The sequence below is a fragment of the Echinops telfairi genome, unplaced genomic scaffold (assembly GCF_000313985.2).
Source record: "Echinops telfairi isolate 266 unplaced genomic scaffold, ASM31398v2 ScPeMD7_7407;HRSCAF=8445, whole genome shotgun sequence".
Classification (NCBI taxonomy): domain Eukaryota; kingdom Metazoa; phylum Chordata; class Mammalia; order Afrosoricida; family Tenrecidae; genus Echinops; species Echinops telfairi.
In genome coordinates this window covers 1825845-1847167 of record NW_022111307.1, presented here as the reverse complement: position 1 = coordinate 1847167, position 21323 = coordinate 1825845, and the positions used below count along the sequence as shown (strand labels likewise).

Below are 21323 nucleotides of genomic sequence, written 5' to 3'. Positions count from 1 at the left end.
AAACTTCCAGACAGAAAATGGAGTGACTCCCATTTACCTGTAATCAGGAATGAAGGATATGGGACAAATTAAGGATTAAGAAAGCGAGTTCTCAAGCCAGATTTACTGGTTTTGCATTCTGGCTCTGTCAGTTACTACCGTAGGCAAGTTACTTAATCTTTCAGAGCTTCAGTTTCCTCAACTATAAAATATGTATAAAACATAGGATAATAAATGTTGCCTATCTCGTGAGGAAAATATATATAGAACACACACCCCATAAGGCATATAGTTAGGGTTCTACCCCGTGCCATTGTATCAATGCTAACTCATAGCAATCCTATAGGACAAGGTAGAGCTGTTCCTGTGGGTTTCCAGCACTGTAACTCTTTATGGGAATAGAAAGCTGTCTTTTTCCCTCAGAGCAAATGGTGGTTTTGAACTGCTGACCTGGTAGTCAGCAGTAGTAGTGTTAATAGCTAGTCCTTTTTGCTTATAAAAGATTCATTATGGATGCTAAATGTGCTGTAGGTTTTTTTAAAAATTCTTGATGGTCATAATTTTATTGAAATTAGTATATCTTTAGTTACATGTCATGAGTCATAGTGAGTAAATTTATCTCCTGTGATAAAATATGAATCATATTTCATCTTACTGTTTTAAGACACAATCTATATGAGCTAGACAGTCCTATTGGAATTATTTTTAAATATTTTCAATGCAGGGTCAAAACCACTGAGCTTCTAAAGTCATCATAGAATGCTTTCCACATAGATGGCTCACTTTCCCCAAATATGTTCATTACTATCTCCTCTTAACATGACTGTTAATCAATTAAATGGAGCTATTGAAATACAGAAATTAGTGGAGTCACAGGGAAGAGATGAGCCAGTCAGGGTGCAGTTTAGCACTGATGAAACACACAACTTTCCTCTAGCTCTTTGGTGCTTCCTTCCCCCCACTACCATGACCTCAATTCTACCTTACACATCGGATTAGACCAGAGCATGCACACTGCTACAGAGAAGAGCCCGCAACACAGGGGATCCAGAATAGATATGCCCCCTCAGGGCCAACAAGGAGAGTAGAGATACCAGGAGGATTAGGAGAGGGTGGGGGGAAAAAGGGGGAATGGATCACAAGGATCACATATAACCCCCTCCCAGGGGGACGGACATTGGAAAAGTGGGTGAGGGGCAACGGAGGGTGATGTAAGATGTGGAAACAATAATCTATAATTTATCAAGGGTTCTTGAGGGAGGGCAAGTCGGGGAGGGAGGGGAAGAAATGGGGAGCTGATATCAGGGGCTCAGGTGGGAAGAGAAGGCTTTGAAAATGATGACGGCGGCATCTGTGCAAATGTGCTTGACACACTGAAGGAATGTATTCATTGTGATAAGAGATGTAAGAGCCCCAATGAAAGTATTTTAAAAATATAAAAAAGAGATGTAAGATCCCCCAATAAAAGTATTTTAACATTTTTAATGAGTCAAAACAGAGATCAAATGATAAGGTGTTAAATTTAAATCTAACTGCATCTGCAATAATTTACTTTCCAATGCACTGTGCATGATAGCAAGGCTCTGCACAGCCCTTGTCCGTGGTCAGAGGGGGCTCACCTGGAGGCTTAGTCCACATGTATTTTCCTTGTGGAAAAAAATGTTTAATAGAAGCAACTTTAAAATGGATCAAAGAGAACTGAAATGATAAGTTATTACATTTTAATTAGCAACATCTACCATAATCAACTTTACAAAGCTCTCTGTCTGATTAACAAGGCTGTTCATATCCTTCGACTTGGGTCAGAGGGAATTCACTGGGAGGCCATGGTATTTTCAATCACCTCATATGCACGTGAAAGTTGGAGATGGCCTAATGAAGACGGAAGCAGAGTGGATGCATTTGTATTATGGCGTTGGCAAAGAATATTGAAAGTATTATGGACTCCCAAAAGAACAAACAAATTTGTTCTGAAGCAGTTGAGCCAGAATGCTCCTTAGAAAGCAGGATGGCGAGAGTTCATCGCATGTACTTTTGATGTTATTAGGGGAAGACAGCCCCTGGAAAGGGACATCATGCTTGGTGATGTACAGGGGCATTGAAAAATAGTAGGGCCCTCAACAAGATGGACTGACACAATGGCTACAATGGAGGGCTTAAGCGTAACAATTGTAACGATGTCGCAGGACGAGGAGGCAGTGTTTTGTTCTGTTTTCTAGAAGGTCACTCTGAGTCTGAACTGACTTAATGGCATCTAACAACAAAGACTTGCTTCTAAGTTTTAGATGTGATCATAAAATTGTGGTTGACTCTCTAAACATTTAAAAAATATTTATCTTTTTGAAATACACATTGAAATAAATGAATTGATATAACACGGGAGGGGGGAGGAATGCAGAAATTAGTATAGATCGAAATGTCCTCTAATTTACCCTTGTTTCAACTTTAATACATACTTCTTGGTTCACTTTGAACAAATGAAAATTATGAATGGGTTTCTCTAATATTTGCATCAGGAAGTATTGAATATTTAAATACTCTCTCTCTGCTCTGTACTAAACTGAATGCTTCCTTGGTAGGTTATAATGATGCCAGTTTGATTTAGAATTGAAAGACCTCACAATTTTTTTTTTATTTATTCATTTGGCATCATTACTAGAAGGAGCCCCAAAGCAAAACCCACTGCGGTCCAGTCAATTCCAACTCATCGCAGCTCTATACGAAAGAGCAGACTGCTCTGTGGGATTTCTGAGACTATGAATCTTCACAGAAGCAGACTGCCTCAACTTTCTCCCATAGAATAATCGGTGGGCTGGAACCGCTGCCCTTGTGGGTAGCATCCCAATGCCTGAGCCACTGTGCCCCCAGCATTCATTTCTAGAAGGAAGAACTTCAATTCTTAGAATTTAATGCTTTTCTTTTAGTTGAGCTTTACATTTAGTGATAGTTCGACTGAGTTTTCATTCCAAATCATTTCAAATTTGCTGATTTGTCAGATGCTCGCTCTGTAATAGCTGTTGATTTGTTGTCCACCTAATCAGCCAGCTTCCTATATATTTATGTGACCAGATGTTCTCTTGCATTAGATGGGCTTTTAGGCATCACTCATGGTAGAAAATCTAGTCCCTCAAAAGACAGCTTTTTGCGTCAGAACATTCCAGCACATTGCTAAACTCCTTACCTGCCTTTCTCGGTTTGTGTGTACTTAAATGCTTTATTCTTACATGTTGTTCCTTACAGGTATGCCTACATTTTATCTCCAAACATTAATCTATTGCAATCATTTCACACCTACAGAATCTGGTTTTGAGAAAAATCTGATGGCAAATGCAGTCTTAAGTAGGAAGAATGGTGCTTCAACTTGACATTATAGTGCAAATGTCTTCCTGACCTCAGGTGGAGCCCTTTAAGTCAATTGTGTTTAATTCTAGCCCAAAACAAACCGTCTTTCATTGAGGTGAGGCAGGTGGTAGGAGACTTCAAAAATGACAAGTATTTCTGCCTTAGGCTGTGCCTGTTGAAAAGCCACTATTCTGCCTGCTGATATTTTGGGGTGAAATGTACTATTGTTTGCTAGAGTATAATTGAATTAATACTTTTTAAAGTCAAGACCATGAAGAAACTGTTTTCTTTTGCTAGGGAGGGGGGCCGGGGTGCATGGGACTTTTTACCATGTTCACAAAAGCTCCTCTGGTGAAGTCTGACCTGGAAGGTTCTATCAGTTGAGGAAATATATTGGCTGTCTGAATCATTTTAGATTTCTAGGTTTCGTTTTACAAATTCACACCAAAAATCAAAAACACACACAGAAAATTTTCATTTTTTGAAAGCAGTCTCATCTCAGTTTTTAAAAGAATTTTACACGATGAGGATGTCCATAATACACAGGTTGTTGGAATTAGAATATTCTTCAAGTTTGAACATTAGTTTCAACCGCTTAATTTTGAACATTGTTTATAGGAAAGGAAGGGGCCAATTGTACAGGCACCTTGTCCAATGGTAACAGCATAGAAGTGGCCGCGTAGATCCTTACACTTCATGTCCGCAAGCCTACGTGCAGACTTCTTTCATGCGAGAGAGCCCATGCAGGGCTTTAGAGTGCCGAAGACAGTCAGTCTCCTGGCCTGACCTAATCCCAATGTCATTTCTTCCAAAAGAAAATTGGGCAAGGTATTTTAGATCTATTTGGGGTAAGATAAACATATTTTAACAATATAGTCCCACAGTAAACTCTTATCCTGATTTGGTCCTCTTTTGTGTCCTTTGGTGGATCTCTTGCAATACATTAAAGGAGCATTGGGGGCGCAGTGGAATAAGCATTTGGCTGCACGCCAATAGGTCAAGCCAATAGTTTGTACCCACCAGATGCTCCCCAGGAAAGGTTGAGGCAGTCGGCTTCGGTCAAGATTTACAGTCTCAGACACCAAATGGCACAGGCCCACTCTCTCCTCTAAGGTGCCATGGGCCAGAATGGACTGCACCTCAATGGGTTTGGGGTTTTCAGTTGCAATGCGCTCTTGGCTATTGCTATGTTACCATAAATTAGCAATTACAGATAGTCATATTTTGGGGAAAGAAGCATAACATTTCTTTTATACACATAAATTGGAGAAGACAGATCTTCAGAAACACAAACTGTGTTCTTTGTATTATATGTATTATTTCAAACCTTGAATCCACTGCACTGGTCAAATTATTCGATTGAAATGAAATGCATTTTTTGTTTGTTTTTTTAAATGCATTTTTAATGCTGAATTATTTCATCTGAAATTGATTATATCTTCCACTTTTAGTAAGCATAATGTAGATATTTACTATTGAGCTTTTGCTATAGCAAAGAGGCGTGGTGGTGTAATAGGTGACAAGTTAGGCTGTCAATCACAAGGTCAGCAGTTTGAAACCACCAGTCTCTCTGTGAGAGAAAGATGATGCTTTCTAGTCCCATAAAGAGCTACTCTCTTGGAAACCTACAAGGGCAGTAGAACTGTCCTATAGGGTCCTATAGGGTCACTATGAGTTGGAATTAATTTGATGGAAGTGAGTTTGTTATTGTTACAATAATATATAGCAACACACTATTGTTCAACTGATAAGAAACATCAAACCTATGTTATATTCAGAATCTAAGACTGTTACATGAATGTAACGAAGGAAAGACAAAATGAAATTGTAGGATAATATTTATAAGCAGTGACTAGCCAGGAAGCATCCATGAGTGGCTCAAATCGTTAAGCACTGGGTTACTAGCTGAAAGGTTGATGATTCAAACCCACCCAGAGGTGGCTCAGAAGACGGGCCTGACGATCGGATTCGTGAAAGGTCACATCCTGGACATCCCTATAGACTCCTTCTACTCTGCACACACGGGATCACCAGGAGTTCAAATCAACTTGACGGCAGCTAGCCACAACAATAATTTAGGAAAGATCTAGTCCTTTATATTGCTGCTATTTCATGATTTAGAATTTAAATGTAATGCAAAATAAATCAGAGCCAGTTTATGACTACAAGTGCAAAAGGATTTGTGGGAATAGAAAAGAAGAAACATGTTTGTTAATGGGATTTGACAGTACGGTTAAACTTGCTCTGTCCTAACTGTGAAAACAAATGGTTAGAGATGCAGATCCTTGGTAAACCTACAATTATAACACCAGTTTGTTATTTCAGAATTACCTAGACACTGTTAAATCCCTGTGCCCAAGGTGTGGATCATCCTTTCTGTAGTCCTCATCAGCTAGTCTGTGGTCCACCTGAGTAGATTTCAGGTACAGGCACTGGTAATGTTCCAGCATCTAATCTGTGTGTTTTCTGTATTGGTTATTTTATGAGACATGAAGCATTTATTTGAATTTAGAGGAAACCCATTTTCCCACTTTATATGGCTCATAGTTGTCTTAAAATTTGTGTTCATTTTTGCCTTTGATGTGCTGTGGCAAGAGAAAGACCTCTTCCTTCAGATATGATGGGAAATGTAATTTTTCCACTCATTCAACTAACATTGGATGCCTACAGAGTATGTTAATGTGCGTGCCCTGATATGTTTGGGCTAGAAAGGAAGAATCTACTTCCTTAGAAATTGTCTAGTAACGTTTGCTGCGTCCGAAAACCACAGGCCATGTGAGGTCACGTAGAGCTTGGAGGTCACGTAGAGGTCAGAATGTCCTCCAAGGACAGTTTTGGTGGGTGACATCCAAGTGTCATGTTCTGATTTCTGAGCTTCTTTTCCCTGGTATTGTAAATCACGAGGCATTGAATCAGCATCTCGGCACAATACTTATCAAATCTCTCTGCTTATACAATCATTGACCGATGATGGAAAGGCACCGATATTTCTGCCCTATACCGGCTTTATGTTGGTGGAATATAAGGGATAGGCATTATTCACATGGGCCTGAGCAGGCCAACTCAACTATTCAGTCACACACAAGCCTGTGCTTACAATGGTCCCTGTGCTTTATTTAATCCTCTGCGCTCACTGTTTTGAAATTCTCAATAATCCATGAACAAGAGGCCCTACACTTTCATTTTGCACTGGGCCTTGCAAAGTAAAACTGGTCCTGCCTGCACAGCAGTTGGTCCTGGCTATGGTAGTCAGCCGCATGTCCTCCAATCATACTCTGTCAGCATGGCCAATTCGGTAAGAAGAAAATATGCACGCCAAACCCCTTACATTCTTTTCCTCATTCATTTTTCCCATTCAATAATTTAACAATTAACGTCTAAAACGTTGCTTCTTGTGGCACTTTTATGATTTAATTTTCAGCCAAGACATAAGAAACATTTGATGTACTTCCACTCACACAATGTTTATGATGTTGAACTTAAGCTTATTTCAGACTAATCCAAAGTTAGCAGTATTGGCTTTATACCTTTCTCTCTCTTTTTTAGACAGTTGCTTTAACTACTTGGCTTACATTTCTTTAAAGCATAATTTGGTAGGAGTTTAAATTGAAATGTTTTCCCATTTTTATCATGTATGGCAGGCAGCTTTTTGCCCCCCCAACTCCCCCACCCCATGCTGAGAAATCTAGCTTTAGGTTATATAAATTGAGGAACTCCTCTTGTGGTAGTGGGATTAAATAAAATATTTCAGCTGGAATATGTGGAATTAAAATATCTAAAAATAATACCCATCATCACTCATTGATGAGTCTTAGAATATAGTTTCTAGCTTCTTTGGTACGACTCAGAATATTCAATTTTACTGCTATTGTGGGGTCTCCTTTGTGACCCAAAGGTAAATGGTATTTCCATTCTTTTAAGCCATTGGAAAAGTGCTTGGTGTTTGCTCACTGGCTTTTAAAGTTGGGCCCCCAAACTTTTCCTTTTAGATATACTGAAGGCGGAAAAATCAAAGGGCTCACATTCCTTTGTTCTCATGCAAGCCCACAATTAGCTGAATCCCCATTCTGTGCAGCTAGACGGAGGAGGCAAGGGATGGCCTAACAGACATTTTACTGCCTTTGAGAAAGTGCTCAGGGATTTTCTTTGTCCATTTTGTCAGGGAAGGCTGCCTCTCTAATTGTCCTGCTGTAGAGGAGCATGTGCCCCTGGGAGCATTATCTGATTTCTCCAGGACAATCAAGAGTGCTTTGTATACTGACCCTTAATTTGAACACAAATATCTTTTCAATCCCTTCTCTCGCTGTTGCCTCAGGCGTGGACACCTAAAAGCTTTGGTTCAACCAGGGATGGACACTTGTAGGAGCCTCAGGTTTTGCTTTTTTCCTCCCTTAGATGTCTCACCTGCGTTTTGTGTTTTGTTTTGTAAAAGCACCTGTCTGGAGAGGAAGCTGAGAGTGGAGGATAGAGAGGAATAGGACTTGAAGAAGTTAGAGGGGAGAGAAGGCGAGACTAACAGCTGTTCTTGTCAGCATGGGGATAAGTGTAAAGAGATTAATAGTTGTTTGAAGAGCAAATGGGGACATGGCATTGGGCGATGGAATGTGAATGTATAAATGTAATGGAATGAGCATGCGGCCGTTAACATTTAGACAGATGGTCTCTGGACTGAATGGAATGATGGTTGGGGGTGTGTGTGTCTACGCTCTCATGTAAAATAATGAGAGCTTAATGAAATAATTCTATGAAACTTAAAGGCTAATCAAAAAATAGTCTCAAACCCCTATACATTTCCCTGGGAGTTTATTCACCTTGACTTCAATCAGTTTGTGATTCGCAAAGTTTTATTTGGATTGAAGACCCAGACTTCGTGTTTTCTTACTGTATGTAAGGGCAGCGCGGAGGCCTGCTTCCTCTTCTTTCTCTCTCCCGCTCCCATTTTGCTACCTCGAGGAGACAATGAGATTCCCATGTGTCTAAAATATTACAAAGGAAAACCTCGTCAGAGCAGGCTTGCCCCTCCTGAAACAGTGTGGAAGTTGGCTCTGACTGAGGAATGATTACCCGATCAGGCTTCTGGTCGTGAAGTAGAACCCGCAATCTGGAGTCAGACGATTTGGTTTCAAAATCTCCACTTTTTTTGTACTTGCCAATGTTGCAGCAAACGTCTTCCTCTCCCTGACTACATGGGAAAACCTGAATTCGTTTTCCTATAACCGTGAGCACCTCTTCTGTGCTCAGGTCTAATCACAGAAGATTTGCTAGTGATGGCAACTCGCAGCAACAAGACAGAAGAGGGCTTTACCGCTGCCTGTGTGTGTTTCAAAGCCTGTGACTCTTCAGAGAGTAGAAAGTCCCATCGTTCTCCATCAGCGTGATGGGGGGTTCATATTGCTGACCTAGGGAGTCACAGCCTATTGCGTAACCACTACGCCACCAAGGCTGCTTTGGCGGAAGAAGCTACACAAACTGCTATGATTCTGAATTATACCGAGGACTGGCCATTCTACATAGTCTACTTCTTAAATTCTACTTCAGAAAATAATAACTGGCTACAAAGAAAATGGAAATGAATTAAAGATTTGAGCATATTAGGATGTGATACTCGCATATTGCCTTTAACATATATAATTGTCTCTCCCATAGCCCTATGCCCAAGGATGACACCCTCCCTCAAGTACTTATCAAATTATTTCTTGGGGGAGACTACTGGTGTCCTAGCACCTAATTCAGGATTGCAGGACTGGAGAGAAATTTGGAGGCCATTTGATTTCCCTTCATATACCACAATTTGATGGTGAAATTCCGTCCAGAACATGTCTATTACACATCTTTCCTTTTCTGCCTCCTGTTTCAGGAAGAACAAAAAATGGTTTGTCAGGATGCTTAGGCTACTTTCAATAGCTTTTGAGGAGATCACGTCCCGAATCTCAAAAGAAAAACCTCACATGATAGCAGTGGGATCTTTGGGGGGTTCGTTTTAAACCCCCCCCTTTTCCCCTTTTTTTCGGGTTTTTTTTCTTCCAAGGGGGGGGGTTTACGTTGGATGTGAATGCATGTACCAAATGATACCTTTTTCTCAGCGTAACCCACTGTGCTTGAATTGCTAACATTAAGGTTTGTGCGTGTCCTGCAGCCACAGTACACAAACCTGGGGCTCCTGAACAGCATGGACCAACAGATACAGAACGGCTCCTCGTCGACCAGCCCCTACAACACAGACCATGCGCAGAACAGCGTGACGGCACCCTCGCCCTACGCGCAGCCCAGCTCCACCTTCGACGCCCTCTCACCATCGCCCGCCATCCCCTCCAACACAGACTACCCAGGCCCGCACAGCTTCGACGTGTCCTTCCAGCAGTCCAGCACAGCCAAGTCGGCCACCTGGACGGTAAGAACATAGGCCACTCGAAACGGTCATTCTGCACTGTCCAAGGGGCCAAGGATCCCCTGATTTTTCTCGTGTACAAAACCAAAACTGTTTAAAATGATAAAAGGTTTCTCCTCCTCACTTCCCAAAGACGCCTTTTTCCTTTTGAATATTTAACCTTGAACCAAAGTGGGGGTGTGGAGAGAGAGAACCCATCCGTCTCAGCCAGTGGGTCCCTGCCTGCTTCACACTGCTGTGAGCTCCGGTGTGTGAACATAGCAGGGAATGGGCAGCGCGGTGGCATTAGAAGCGACAGAATCTTGGATAGTTTTAAAAGTCCCAGAATACGAGGTATTATCCCGTCTTGTTATTTTGAAGAAATAAATATCACATTATGGTGTGATAAACTAAACCAGCCCATTCACGAGGGAAGGCTTTTTAAAGGCATCACTGTGTGTGTATATGTGTTACATTTAGAAACCCTGTTTCTCCCCAAAATAAGTGTATACATTTACATATCAGGGCACTGAACAAATCCAGAGATTCTGCCTGAAAAAGGACAACCAAAACTTTACACACATAATTTAATAACTTGTAAGAAGACTTGGCATTTGTTTAAAAATGTTAAAGGTACGAGATTGTTTATTCTATTTCACAGTATATTTACATGCATGTATGTGTCTGTATATGTATGTATGCATGAATGAAACTCAAATATAAGGGCAGAGAGATTTAAAAAATCAGATAAAGTTGATCAATCCAACAGTAAGATGAAAGTGGCATGTATGTTGGTCATATGGTTTGATGTGTTACAGAAACACTTCCTAATATCATGTCTTGTGGAAAAATAGCTTTAGAATTTAACTTACCACTCTCTTCCCCACCATTGACAAATAGGTTTCTATGAAAAGCATTTCTATTTTTATGCTATACTGGCAGTTGTTGGGTTATGAATGGAATCTATCCCTAATTATCTTTCAATGGAATTTATAGATGAATTAGAGGTGGGTGAATCAGTTCTTATTTAGTCATCCTGTAGTGCAAGGTAGGAACCTTGGTGGCGCAGAGGGTTAAGCAGTGGGCTTCTACTTGCAAGGTTGAAGGTTCAAACCTACCAGCTGCTTCATGTGGGAAAAAAATGAGGCTGTCTAGTCTCTTAATGATTCACAGTCTCAGAAACCGCATATTCTCTCTGAGTTGGGACGCATTGGATGGCTTTGGGGTTGGGTTTGGTTCTGATGATGCAGAGGTAAAAACTGTTAGATCTCACCAGCTGTTCTGTTGGCCAAAGTTGGGGTACTATGCTACTGCAAAGGTTATGGGCGTGCAAAGTCCAGGAAGCAGTTGGAATCCACACAAGAGCAATGGTGGGTATGTTAGCATAAAGTAAGGGCTCGAAGTCTTTTCAATGATTTAGAAGCCGGCCATGCAGCAAGGGAAAGTGGTTGTGATGAAAGATTTCTTGGGAGTAGAGGTTGGTTCATTCTTTTCAAAATGAAAGCAAATTTACATAATATTAAAGGGCAAGTGGGAATTGTCCATAAATTCATTAAATTTGTAACCCAGGAACTGCCTGTATAAAGTACCAGTTTAGTCCTGTCATAGAAGACATTTTATGTCGAGAGTACACTGCACCTATCACAGCAATCTACGCATTTTACAGCAATGACCCCCCCACACTGGAAGCAACAAAAATATCTGCCCTATGGGAGAGGCCACATTTATTACATAACCTCTGGTAATTCTGTAAAAACTTTCACTAACCGTATCTTAGCACTTTATCACTTATAGTCCTTTTTTATGGAATTTTCCCTTTTCATTTTTCTTCTATTTTCTCTGTATATTAAATAACAAATATGATTGGGTTCACAGTTCTAAAAACATATTGAATTCATTTTAAATTACTCCAAATGAAATAATATGATAATATTTTTTTCATATTCTCTATTTCACCAACACATACAAGCACATAATCTAAATCCTGAGTTTAGAATTTAGTTTCCAATGTTCTTATAACCTCAAAATCCTTTATACTACTTATGAAGATCTGCCATTTAATAGGATGTTGTGGGTTGGGATTGTAGTTGGCTGTCATTGGCCAATTAGGGGATGGATTGATGCAGTGGCTGCAACAATGGCCTCATCACCGTAACAACTGAGAATGATACAGGGCCAGGCAGTATTTTCTTCTCTTGCGCATGAGGTTTCTATGAATGGGAACCGGCTGGCTGCCTACGTAACAACAACAACGGCAGCAGCAGCAATAGCCACAAGCATCTGAAAGGTGGTTTGAAAATGGTAAGTTCAAATGTCAACCATGGAGACTGGCTGCAGCCTGTGTGACCTTCCCAAAGAATTCAGTCTCTCTGAGCGTCTCTTTCTTCACCTAGAATAGAGATGTTAATACTGTCTTACACATGGGGATCCCATGGCTATGCAGAAGACACACCTGTCAGTGCCTGGCTGGACACACAGTGTGCGGCAGGCACACAGCATTTATCCATTCTGAATTTGGAATCTTTTTGTTTCCAGACATTAATTTATTACAGTTTTGTTGAAAGGTCAATTATATAATATGTAATGATTTGGGACAATGAAAGGCAACAAGTCTACTACTTTAAAAAGACTGCTTTGGGGCCACTAGCATGCAGACTCCAGGCCTAAGGGATTCTGATTGTATCCACTATCTAAATATGTACTCTAGTAGATGACAGGAGGCGATTAGAGGCGCTCACAAAGCAGAGCTCTGAAGGCTGCTGTGTTGCTTTTCCGCCCTGCCTAAGCACCCACACTAGCTCTCCTTGTCAGCACAAGGACAGTGCCCTTCCAAAATTAAGGATCTGTTGGCTTTTGCCATGTGTTCTTTATTTTTAACCTGGAGTTGGCTTTTTATATTCCTTGTGATAAACAAAGCCGAACAGTGGGCCCCACTTGTAGCAGAACTCGCATAGTCATGTGTCGTGTGCGTGTTATGGAAACAACCCAACCACTCACTCCCTGGGACCTTAGCAGATAGATTGTGGGCTGGCCATGTCCCAAAACATCATATAGCCCGTAACAGAAACAGCATGAACGGATGGAGACTGCCTTTAGAGTGCTGGTGAGGCAAAAATAGCTCTCTGTGACACCTCCTTGAGAATTGAGTTCACAGTACCAAGCACCATCACTGGGTGGAACATGTGATTGTGTTATTGTTGTTAGGCTCAACACAGGTGGTGAGAGCTCTCTGGGAATAGGAGTCCACTGGCCCTGATTCTGGGCTCCACTCCCCTAACCGGTGGCACACTCAAGGCTCTGGCAGAATCCCCGGGTTGGTTTTATTTACTGTGTTCTATCTGAGGTCACGGCCTAGTCGATCGGACGTGTGATCACATTGTGCCGTACCCTGACCCAGTGCCCTGCCCAATCTTCAGCCAGGGGGCCTGAGTGAACGTTAAGAAACGTGTTTTTGTTTTCTCTTCTCAGAAGAGGAAACAGTGATAGCTCTCAAGCTGACCCTGCTGGTTCACTGCCTTGTGAATCTGGGCCTTCTTGTGTCTACCAGGATTTAGGAAGAGCCTTATTCCTCACCCGTTTCCTCATCAAGCCTTGGGTTGTGTATGGAACTGTGAAGAATCTGATTGGAGAAAGTGAAGAGATTAGGGAGGTGGCATTGGCAGGGGAACAGCCAGTTCCCGGGAGCATTTCATTGATTCCAACATATCATCCTCTTGCAAGCTCTCTCCTTTTGGCTTTGGGGCACGCTGTGGGCCCATGGCCCACCCCCACGGTCATCGGGTTACCTGTAATGTAAGCCTGCCAAAATAATACTGCCGGCTCTGCAGAAATCCAATGCAAGCCAGCTCATTGCACGGTCCTCTGGAATCCCGAGCCTTTCAAGAATAGCCCATCCAAAGGACATGGTGTACAGAGACGCTCTTCAATGACGAAGGTGGTTTGCCAGCTTCCTTTCACAGAGGAAGCGTTTTCTCCCTTCAAAGTGGGCCCTAAATGAGGTGGCTGTACCCCTATGATTGTGATATTTTCGATTTCACTGGAGACTTGTCCCCTGCCAGGGACACATGTGGTGACACTCAAAACAAAGTGCTTTTCTCCTCTTCTCCTAGCTGCCCCATGAATCAGCTGAGGTCTACAGAGGGGTGCTCTTTTGTACCCCTTCCACGATGATAAAATTAGAGCATGGGGCACATTAACCATAACCTAATTCACAGAGTTTTAAAGGCGAATGCGATAAGGTGCCTGGAGATTTTTGGTGATCGCTTAAAATACATACCTAACTTAAGGTTTTGGATTTTAAAGTGAGTGTCGAAGTTAAGGTTTGTGCAGAGGGGCTACCCATAGGCCAATGAGTATAACCTAATCAGAGGCTTTTCTTATTTGTTCAGAGTGACTCTCATGTGTTTGTACAAGCCGATTTTACTTAATGTAATGCTTGTCACTCTCCCACATCCTCCGGAGGGCTTTACTGAGTGCGTTCTAGCATTCCCATGTGCAAGAAAAATCTTCAGCTGCTGCTGAAGATTATCAGAACCGATAGCTGATGAAAAATGCATTAATAATTACCACAAACATTTCGTTTTCTATTATCAAAAACCTTCTCTCTTTCCTTGCATTTTCTTCCTCTTGCTGTTTTACTGTCTCCTCCTCCTCCGTGTTTTCCTTCTCGCACCCGCAACATCTCTCCTCCCCTCTTTCTTTGTTTGTAATACCTCATCCAAGCCCTAGCCACGGAGTCAATTCTGATGCATGGTGACCCTAGACAGCATTTCTGAGACGCTAATTCTTCACAACCCAGCGCCTAACCCAACACCTAGCCCCCAGTGCCACCAGGCCCCTGCCTAATGTTGTTAGTGGCAGTCAGTTTGATTCTTTCGATTTGCCCATAGTGACTGCTACTAATATCAGTATCTCAGTTTCCATTGTATCATTTCCCCAGTTGGTTAAAAGAACTTTGGATAAAAGTAAGAGGCTCATGATCAGAATCAATCATGATGGAAATCTCTAGCAAACTAATAGGAATTGTATCAGTTCTTTTGCAGTTATAAAAAAAAAAAATCACTGAATATTAATGAGCTCTCGTGGTGGAGTGAGTTACCTATTAGGCTACCAGCCACAAAGTCACCAGTTCAACAGTTCAAAGCCGCCAGCTGGTCTGCAGCAGAAAGTTATCTACTCTCACCGAGAGTTACAGCCTCAAAAACCCACAGAAGCGCTTCTACTGGAGGTGAACCAAACTACCACACTTCGACCTTGAACTCACTGTCCAAACCGAGCTCGCTGCCATCAAGTCAGTGCTGACTCAAAGGGGCCCCTGTGGGTTTCCGAGGCTGGACTTCTTCACAGGAATAGAAAACCCAGGCTTTCTCCCAAGGATGTGCTGGAAGGTTCAAATCGCGTGATCATGAGTATTAACTCTGGCCTGTAGGGTCTCTAAGTCAGAATCAACTCAATCAGTGAGTTTCTGGTTGAGTAGAAATTAATGAGTGATCTCAGAGGTGACAAACTTGAATATCAGTAGGTCTATTTTACTCAGACATAATAAGGCTCTGTCCTTTGAAATTACATACATTAATTGCTGGCTAAAATAAACTAACACCTAACTCTGTTGTCATCAGGTCAATTCTAACTGCTAGTGGCCCTGTAGGACGGAGTGGAGCGTGAACTACCCCATACACTTTCCAAGACTGGATTCTTTCCCTGAACCGAGTGTGTACTCCGTTCTCTCGTGGTGCTGTTGGTTGGTTTACATGAGTTGGCCTTTTGGTTAGCAGTTGACCATATTAATCATGGTACCACCAGGACTCCTTAAAATACACTAAGAAGTGCACTGTTAAAATAGATTTTCTCATTATTATTAATTGCAGTAAATGACCTTCCTACCTCTTCAATCCTATAAAAATTCTGTTTTACAAAAAACTAGTGACACGCAGTACGGACTACTTGGCATGAAAGAAGGGTTTCTTTGTTGCTTGGTTTCTCCTTTTATCATCATGATATTTCTGGAACTTGGTAACTGACTCTAAAATTGGCCAAAGCTATAATCAGAAAAGGATAGTGAAGTTTAAAAGGCTTCAAATCAATTTTCTCAGCTTACTCACTGATGGCTTATTTTTAATTGGCACATAGAGAGTGTGTTAGAACAAAACATACCTGAAAATGAGGCATAAACAGAGAATAATGCCATAGAATTTTTTTAATGGCTCAAGAAAAATAGAGTATGTCATTACACTCAACTGGGATCCCTTGAAATGATGAGCCCAGAATGATGTGTTCCATTTATTGTGGGTCTGTCACTCCTGCTCCGGTCCCATCCATGAGCTTTGTATCTCCTCCTCCTCTTTGTAGCCCCTCGAGTTAGTCATTTGCAACATGTGACCAAGCACTTTGCAATTAGTTCTCACCCTTTCTGGTGGAGAAGGGTGGATGGAGTTTTCTTATGAAAATTATTTAGCAATCTAGTTGCAGGAGTAAAACCAATTGCATCTATAATAAAGCCTTGTGATTTTATACTAGCAGCAATTAATATATTCATTCAGGTCTCTGTGACCAAAAAACGAGGCTGGAAATACCAGGTGTTTTGGCCCACCAACTTCTGATTCTTCAAGATTAAAGAAGAGTTAGCATGGAATAGAACGGTAAAGTCTAGACACTTGCAGGTTGTGCAGATGTGTTGCCAACCGGGGATGTTTTTCAGAGCCAGGGGTCCTGTAATTAGACACACAGAAGTCCTTAGGTAATGATTTTGGTTGCAATCTTTCCCAGGTTTTTAATAAAGAGCAAGACCCTGTCATCAAGTCTCTCCCAGCTGAACTTTAAGAGAAAAATTGATAGCAACCAGTTACCTTAAGCCTAATTTATTGCGACATAAATTAGGGATGGATTCCAACTTTGTAAACAGATTTAGCACAATCCGTTTAGTTAGAATCTAATAATGAAGAGTCATGATATATAATTATGAAGCTCTATCTATCTCCTTACTTGCCATTTTAACATAAAAGAAAAGTTGGAAGAATGAGGAATTCCATTTCTAATCGTTTTAGGCAAAGTCAAAACTGTCATTTTATAAAGTGATCGAACGAGAGCTCTTCCGTGGTCTGTCCATCCATTTTGATTCTCTTGTGTATATTATGCAATTTATCCAGTGCCATTTACATGACATCCTATGAAAAATATAATGATTAAGATGAGGACACCATTTCAAAAGTGGTTTTTTCTCTCTCTTTGAGTGGTTTCCAAGATGAATTCAATAGGGAGAATGGTGATTACTTAAGAATCCTCAATTGAATTTGAGAAGTCATCTGACAGCCTCTTAAAGAGGGGGCTCATTAAGTAGAACCCAGGACTCAGAAAAAGACCGGGTTTAAGAAGCTGTGTGATCTGGGGAAACCTGTTGCGTCTTGGCCCATCTGTTGAATGGGTATTATATTGCTTACCTGGCAGGAGTGCCGGGAGACAGAATTAAAGTTTATAAAGTGCTAGAGGAGCCTGAGATATAAAGCTCTAAAAACAAAATATGTTAGTATCTTATTCTGGATTTTTATTTTTAGATTTACTTTCTTGAAGATTATATCGTATCCATGCTTAGGATTCAGGTAGTTTTCTGAGGTCATCCATTTAAAAGAAGACGTGGATTGAAACCATATTTCCCTAACATACATATTCATTCCATACCCGTGATTGTATATCTCTCTCTAGACACAAATATGGAATAAAATCATCTTTTATAGTTCTGAGTATTTTTTAATGTAAAAGAATTTTTTCAGAAAGCATGTTTCATCAAATCTTCCAACTGCTAACAACTGTTAATTAGGTTCCTTTTTATGAGATGTTTTATTAGTAATATTTCAACAGGTTGGACAAAAAATGTTTTAGTAATTCTTACTAGGTCATGAGAAAAAATAATCTCTTTAAAATGCAAAAATAAGTGTGCATACTTATATAATTAACTATGCTGCGCTCGTTGAGTAACACAGGAATTCATTTACAATAATTATTGTTTGAGCTAGAGCAATAATACTTCCCCCCTTGCTTAGTTTTTCCTTCTACCATGTGGGTTAAACTGTGCTTTTCATATTTATTAATTCAGAGTATTGAAGTTAAAAAATACTCTCTACCTTTTTTCTTTTTAAAAACTACCACATATCCTTGGAAAAGCTAATCATATTCCCTCAGTGTGTCATAATCGCGATTCAGATCGTTGACCGAGGAATTGTAATAAAGTAATCCATAGATATGATTAACTATATGTCATAACAGCGAAGCTAGGACCACTGTCAACCACTGTAACCACTTAAAATAGAAAAATGATTCTCTCAGTTCTTTTCCATTGGCTTCAGTACCTTTGGGCTTTTTGACATGTATGTGATGTTTGCTGAGAACATAATATTTTTACACTATTGTTTTTTATAAACTTATCTAAAACTTATCTTAAGCACAGTGGCATGCTGGAACTTGGGACATTTGAGGGAATAATTTGAGAAAACTAGTATTTCTCATATCTTTTCTTAGGGAATTCAGAATGGTAACATTAAAAATCAATTCCTGTTGCTAGGAATGATATTTTAAAAATAATATTGTACTATAGAAATTGAGTGATCATATCTTAGGTAGGACATTGAATAATTTTTGATAGTATTACTATGGATTTTGTTTATAAAAAAATATATATATATTTTAAATAAAACCTTTTAGATTTAATATTCTATAGATTTTTCTGTGTGAATTTAATGACTCCTGACTACCTCTAGTTCTACTGCCACAGCCATGCAGTACTGAAGAGTCTAAGTCTTTGTCCTTGAATTGCTCACTCTCCTAGTCGACTACCAGGTCTTTATCCCTCGGAGATCCTGGTGGGTTCCAAATGCTGACCTTTCTTTCTATCTTTCCTTGAAAAACAAAAACCAGTTGAACATTCAGGGCAGTTTCATTTCTAGACTTGAGCGTGACAAAGGGCTATAGTCTCTTTGGTTTGACTAGTCTCTGTCCTACTAGTAAATCTAACCTTTTTTATGCTTTTTAGGTTTGTTCTGTATTTTTCTCCCAACATATTCAGAACCTTCTAATGATCCTTTTCAGAGCAATTGCCACCGACTGATTCTACAAGGTTCTCAGTCCTGGAAGCTGGTGATCATAGGGTCTTTTAGTTCCCTGGACTCATTTTTTCAATGCACTTAATCGTGGTGCCGCAAGACCTCCTTTTGAGAGGGGAAAATGTCCGCCCATATCTCTGAGTATGAGAATTAGATGTACTAATGGGCCAGCTCTATTCCTTTAGCTTGGAGACAGTAGAGTGGCTATATAGTACATTGCATTTTCATTAACCCTGAACTTTGTGTTTGTCTTTAACTATAATCCATTCATGTGTATCACCTGTAATCGCTCCTCTGGTTTTTCCATGCAAACAATGAGGTTAAAGATGTTGCAAGTAGGTTATAGTTGATAAAGTAGATTTCCCAGAAGGAAAATGAGCAGCATTTTCCCAATAGACACTTGGACTCTGTTTCTCTATCTGCTCACAGTTAGAAGAGATGATTAGAAAATGTACTTCCTGTGATAATTAATAATCTCTTGGTGAGCTAAACCATTTAGAAATGGATGACTTTTCTTTCCTTTGCTTTTCCTTGATTGTCAACTGTGTCTTTAAAGCAGTGCCATGGTTGTTGTTGTGAGGTGCCCTCCAGTCAGTTCTGACCTATAGCGATGTCATGTTAGGCACAACAAAACAAAACACTGCCCGGTCCTACTCCGTCCTCACAATTGGTCCCATGCTTGCGCCCATTGTTGCAGCCAGGGTGTCGGTCCACTTTCTTGAGGGCTGTCCTGGTGTTTTATACCCGTTTCCTTTATCAAACAAGACCTCCTTTTCCAGGGACTCGTCTCTCCTGATGACATATCCAAATTATGTAAGAGGAAGTCTTGCCATCTTGCCTTTAAGAAGTACTCGAACCTTCCTTTTCCAAGAGAGATCAGTTTGCCCTCTTAGCAGCCCATGGTACTTTCCACAGTCTTTTCCAGCACTACAGTTCAATGGCATCAATTCTGCTTTGGTCAATGACCAACTTTCATATGCATATGAGGCAATTCATTAAGGCGCACCTTGGTCTTTAAAGTCCCATCCTTGCTTTCAGATACTCTGAAGAGGTCTTGTCCGGCAGGTTGACCTAAGGAAACATGTCTTTTGGTCCTTTGCTGCTGCTTCCCTGAGTATTGATTGTGGATCCAAGAGAACAAAACCCTTCACCGTGTCATCCTTTTTGTCATATATCATGACGTCACCTACGGGTCCAGGTGTGAGGATTTGGGACTTCTTTATATTGCGTTGTCATCCATACCAAAGGCTGTAATCTTTGATCTTCATCAGAAAATGCTTCAATTCCTCCTCATTTTGAGGAAGCACGATTTTGTCATCTGCTTCCTGCAGGGATGCCACATTCTTCTTCTTATAAGTCAGCTTTTCTGAGGAATTGCTCAGCATACAGTTTGAATAAGTATGGTGAGAGGATACAACCCTGTTACACACCTTTCCTGATATTAAAGCCATGCAGTATTCCATGTGAACCATGAGATCAATGGTGAAAGACGTTGGAAATAATTTCTAGTTGATAATTAAAGTAGACTGCCTTGTTCTGTTCACCTAGTGGCCAGTGGAGCTATGATGGCATAAATAACTGTGTGCCGTTTTAAGTGTTTAGGGGGCTACTTGTCAGAGAACTAATTCAACTATTTTTATTTGCCTCTATCAATCTTTTATAAGTAAAAATGGTCAACTTTCATGGGTAACCCAAGATGTAATCCATGCTTCAGGTTTCTATTGTTTTTTCATAATACTCACCGATAATAGATTGCTTGACTTTCTTTTATTTTCAAAGGCTACAGCCTTTACTTTCAGTTGTAACATTAACAAGGCCATGTTCTATAGAGATTCATAATTTTTTTATTCTGAGAATCATTGGGTAATTTGACAAACAAAAACTAATTTGTAGGCCTTTTTGTTGGAAAAACTAAATGGCAAGTGATGTAGCTAGGGAATCTATGATTAAAAAAAAAGGAAACTCAGCCAGTGGCAGAACAGAATGAGGAAGAACTGTGGACTTCTCACAGCCCAGCTTCTACTCAAGCAATACACATAATAGCCATCTGTATCTGTATTTTGAATTGATTTCTTGCTTATATAACTGTGTTATATGAGAGTTCTTTGTTCACTTTTGAACAGAATACCTCATATGCTCCCCCAGCTCCCAGTCAAGGATAATTATCAACTTGGACTCTTGGTGTTCAGAGTGGAGACTGGGAGAAGATAATCAGGAGGAGGGATAAAAGAGAGGAAAGGAAATTGGTTGGCTAAAAAATATTGAGTGAACACTTCCCCCAAAATATAATGTGCACACTTCAAATTTGATAATTGGATGCTTTCAGAGGCACTTGTAGCCTCTGTAATGGTGCATTTTCATAGGATGGATTCTGATTTGTGGAAAGAAGCAAAATCAATTTAAGTAGCATGTCAAACTTGACATTTTCATTTCTTGGATTACTGTATTCTATAGTATTGCTTTACACTATGAGAGCATTACTCTTAGCCATTGGTGTCACTAGGAGAAAGGGGGAGAGTAGACTGTACGGGATGACCCTATCA

General features: G+C 40.4%; 1 protein-coding gene across 1 annotated transcript in view; it reads left to right on the top strand.

The window, feature by feature from the left end:
• TP63 (tumor protein p63) overlaps positions 1-21323 on the top strand; it is a 240328-nt gene that overhangs the window by 151456 nt on the left and 67549 nt on the right. Inside the window, exon 4 of the mRNA XM_004713461.2 lies at positions 9458-9712. Coding sequence (XP_004713518.1) covers positions 9458-9712 — 255 coding nt within the window. The remainder of the gene's footprint in view (positions 1-9457; positions 9713-21323) is intronic.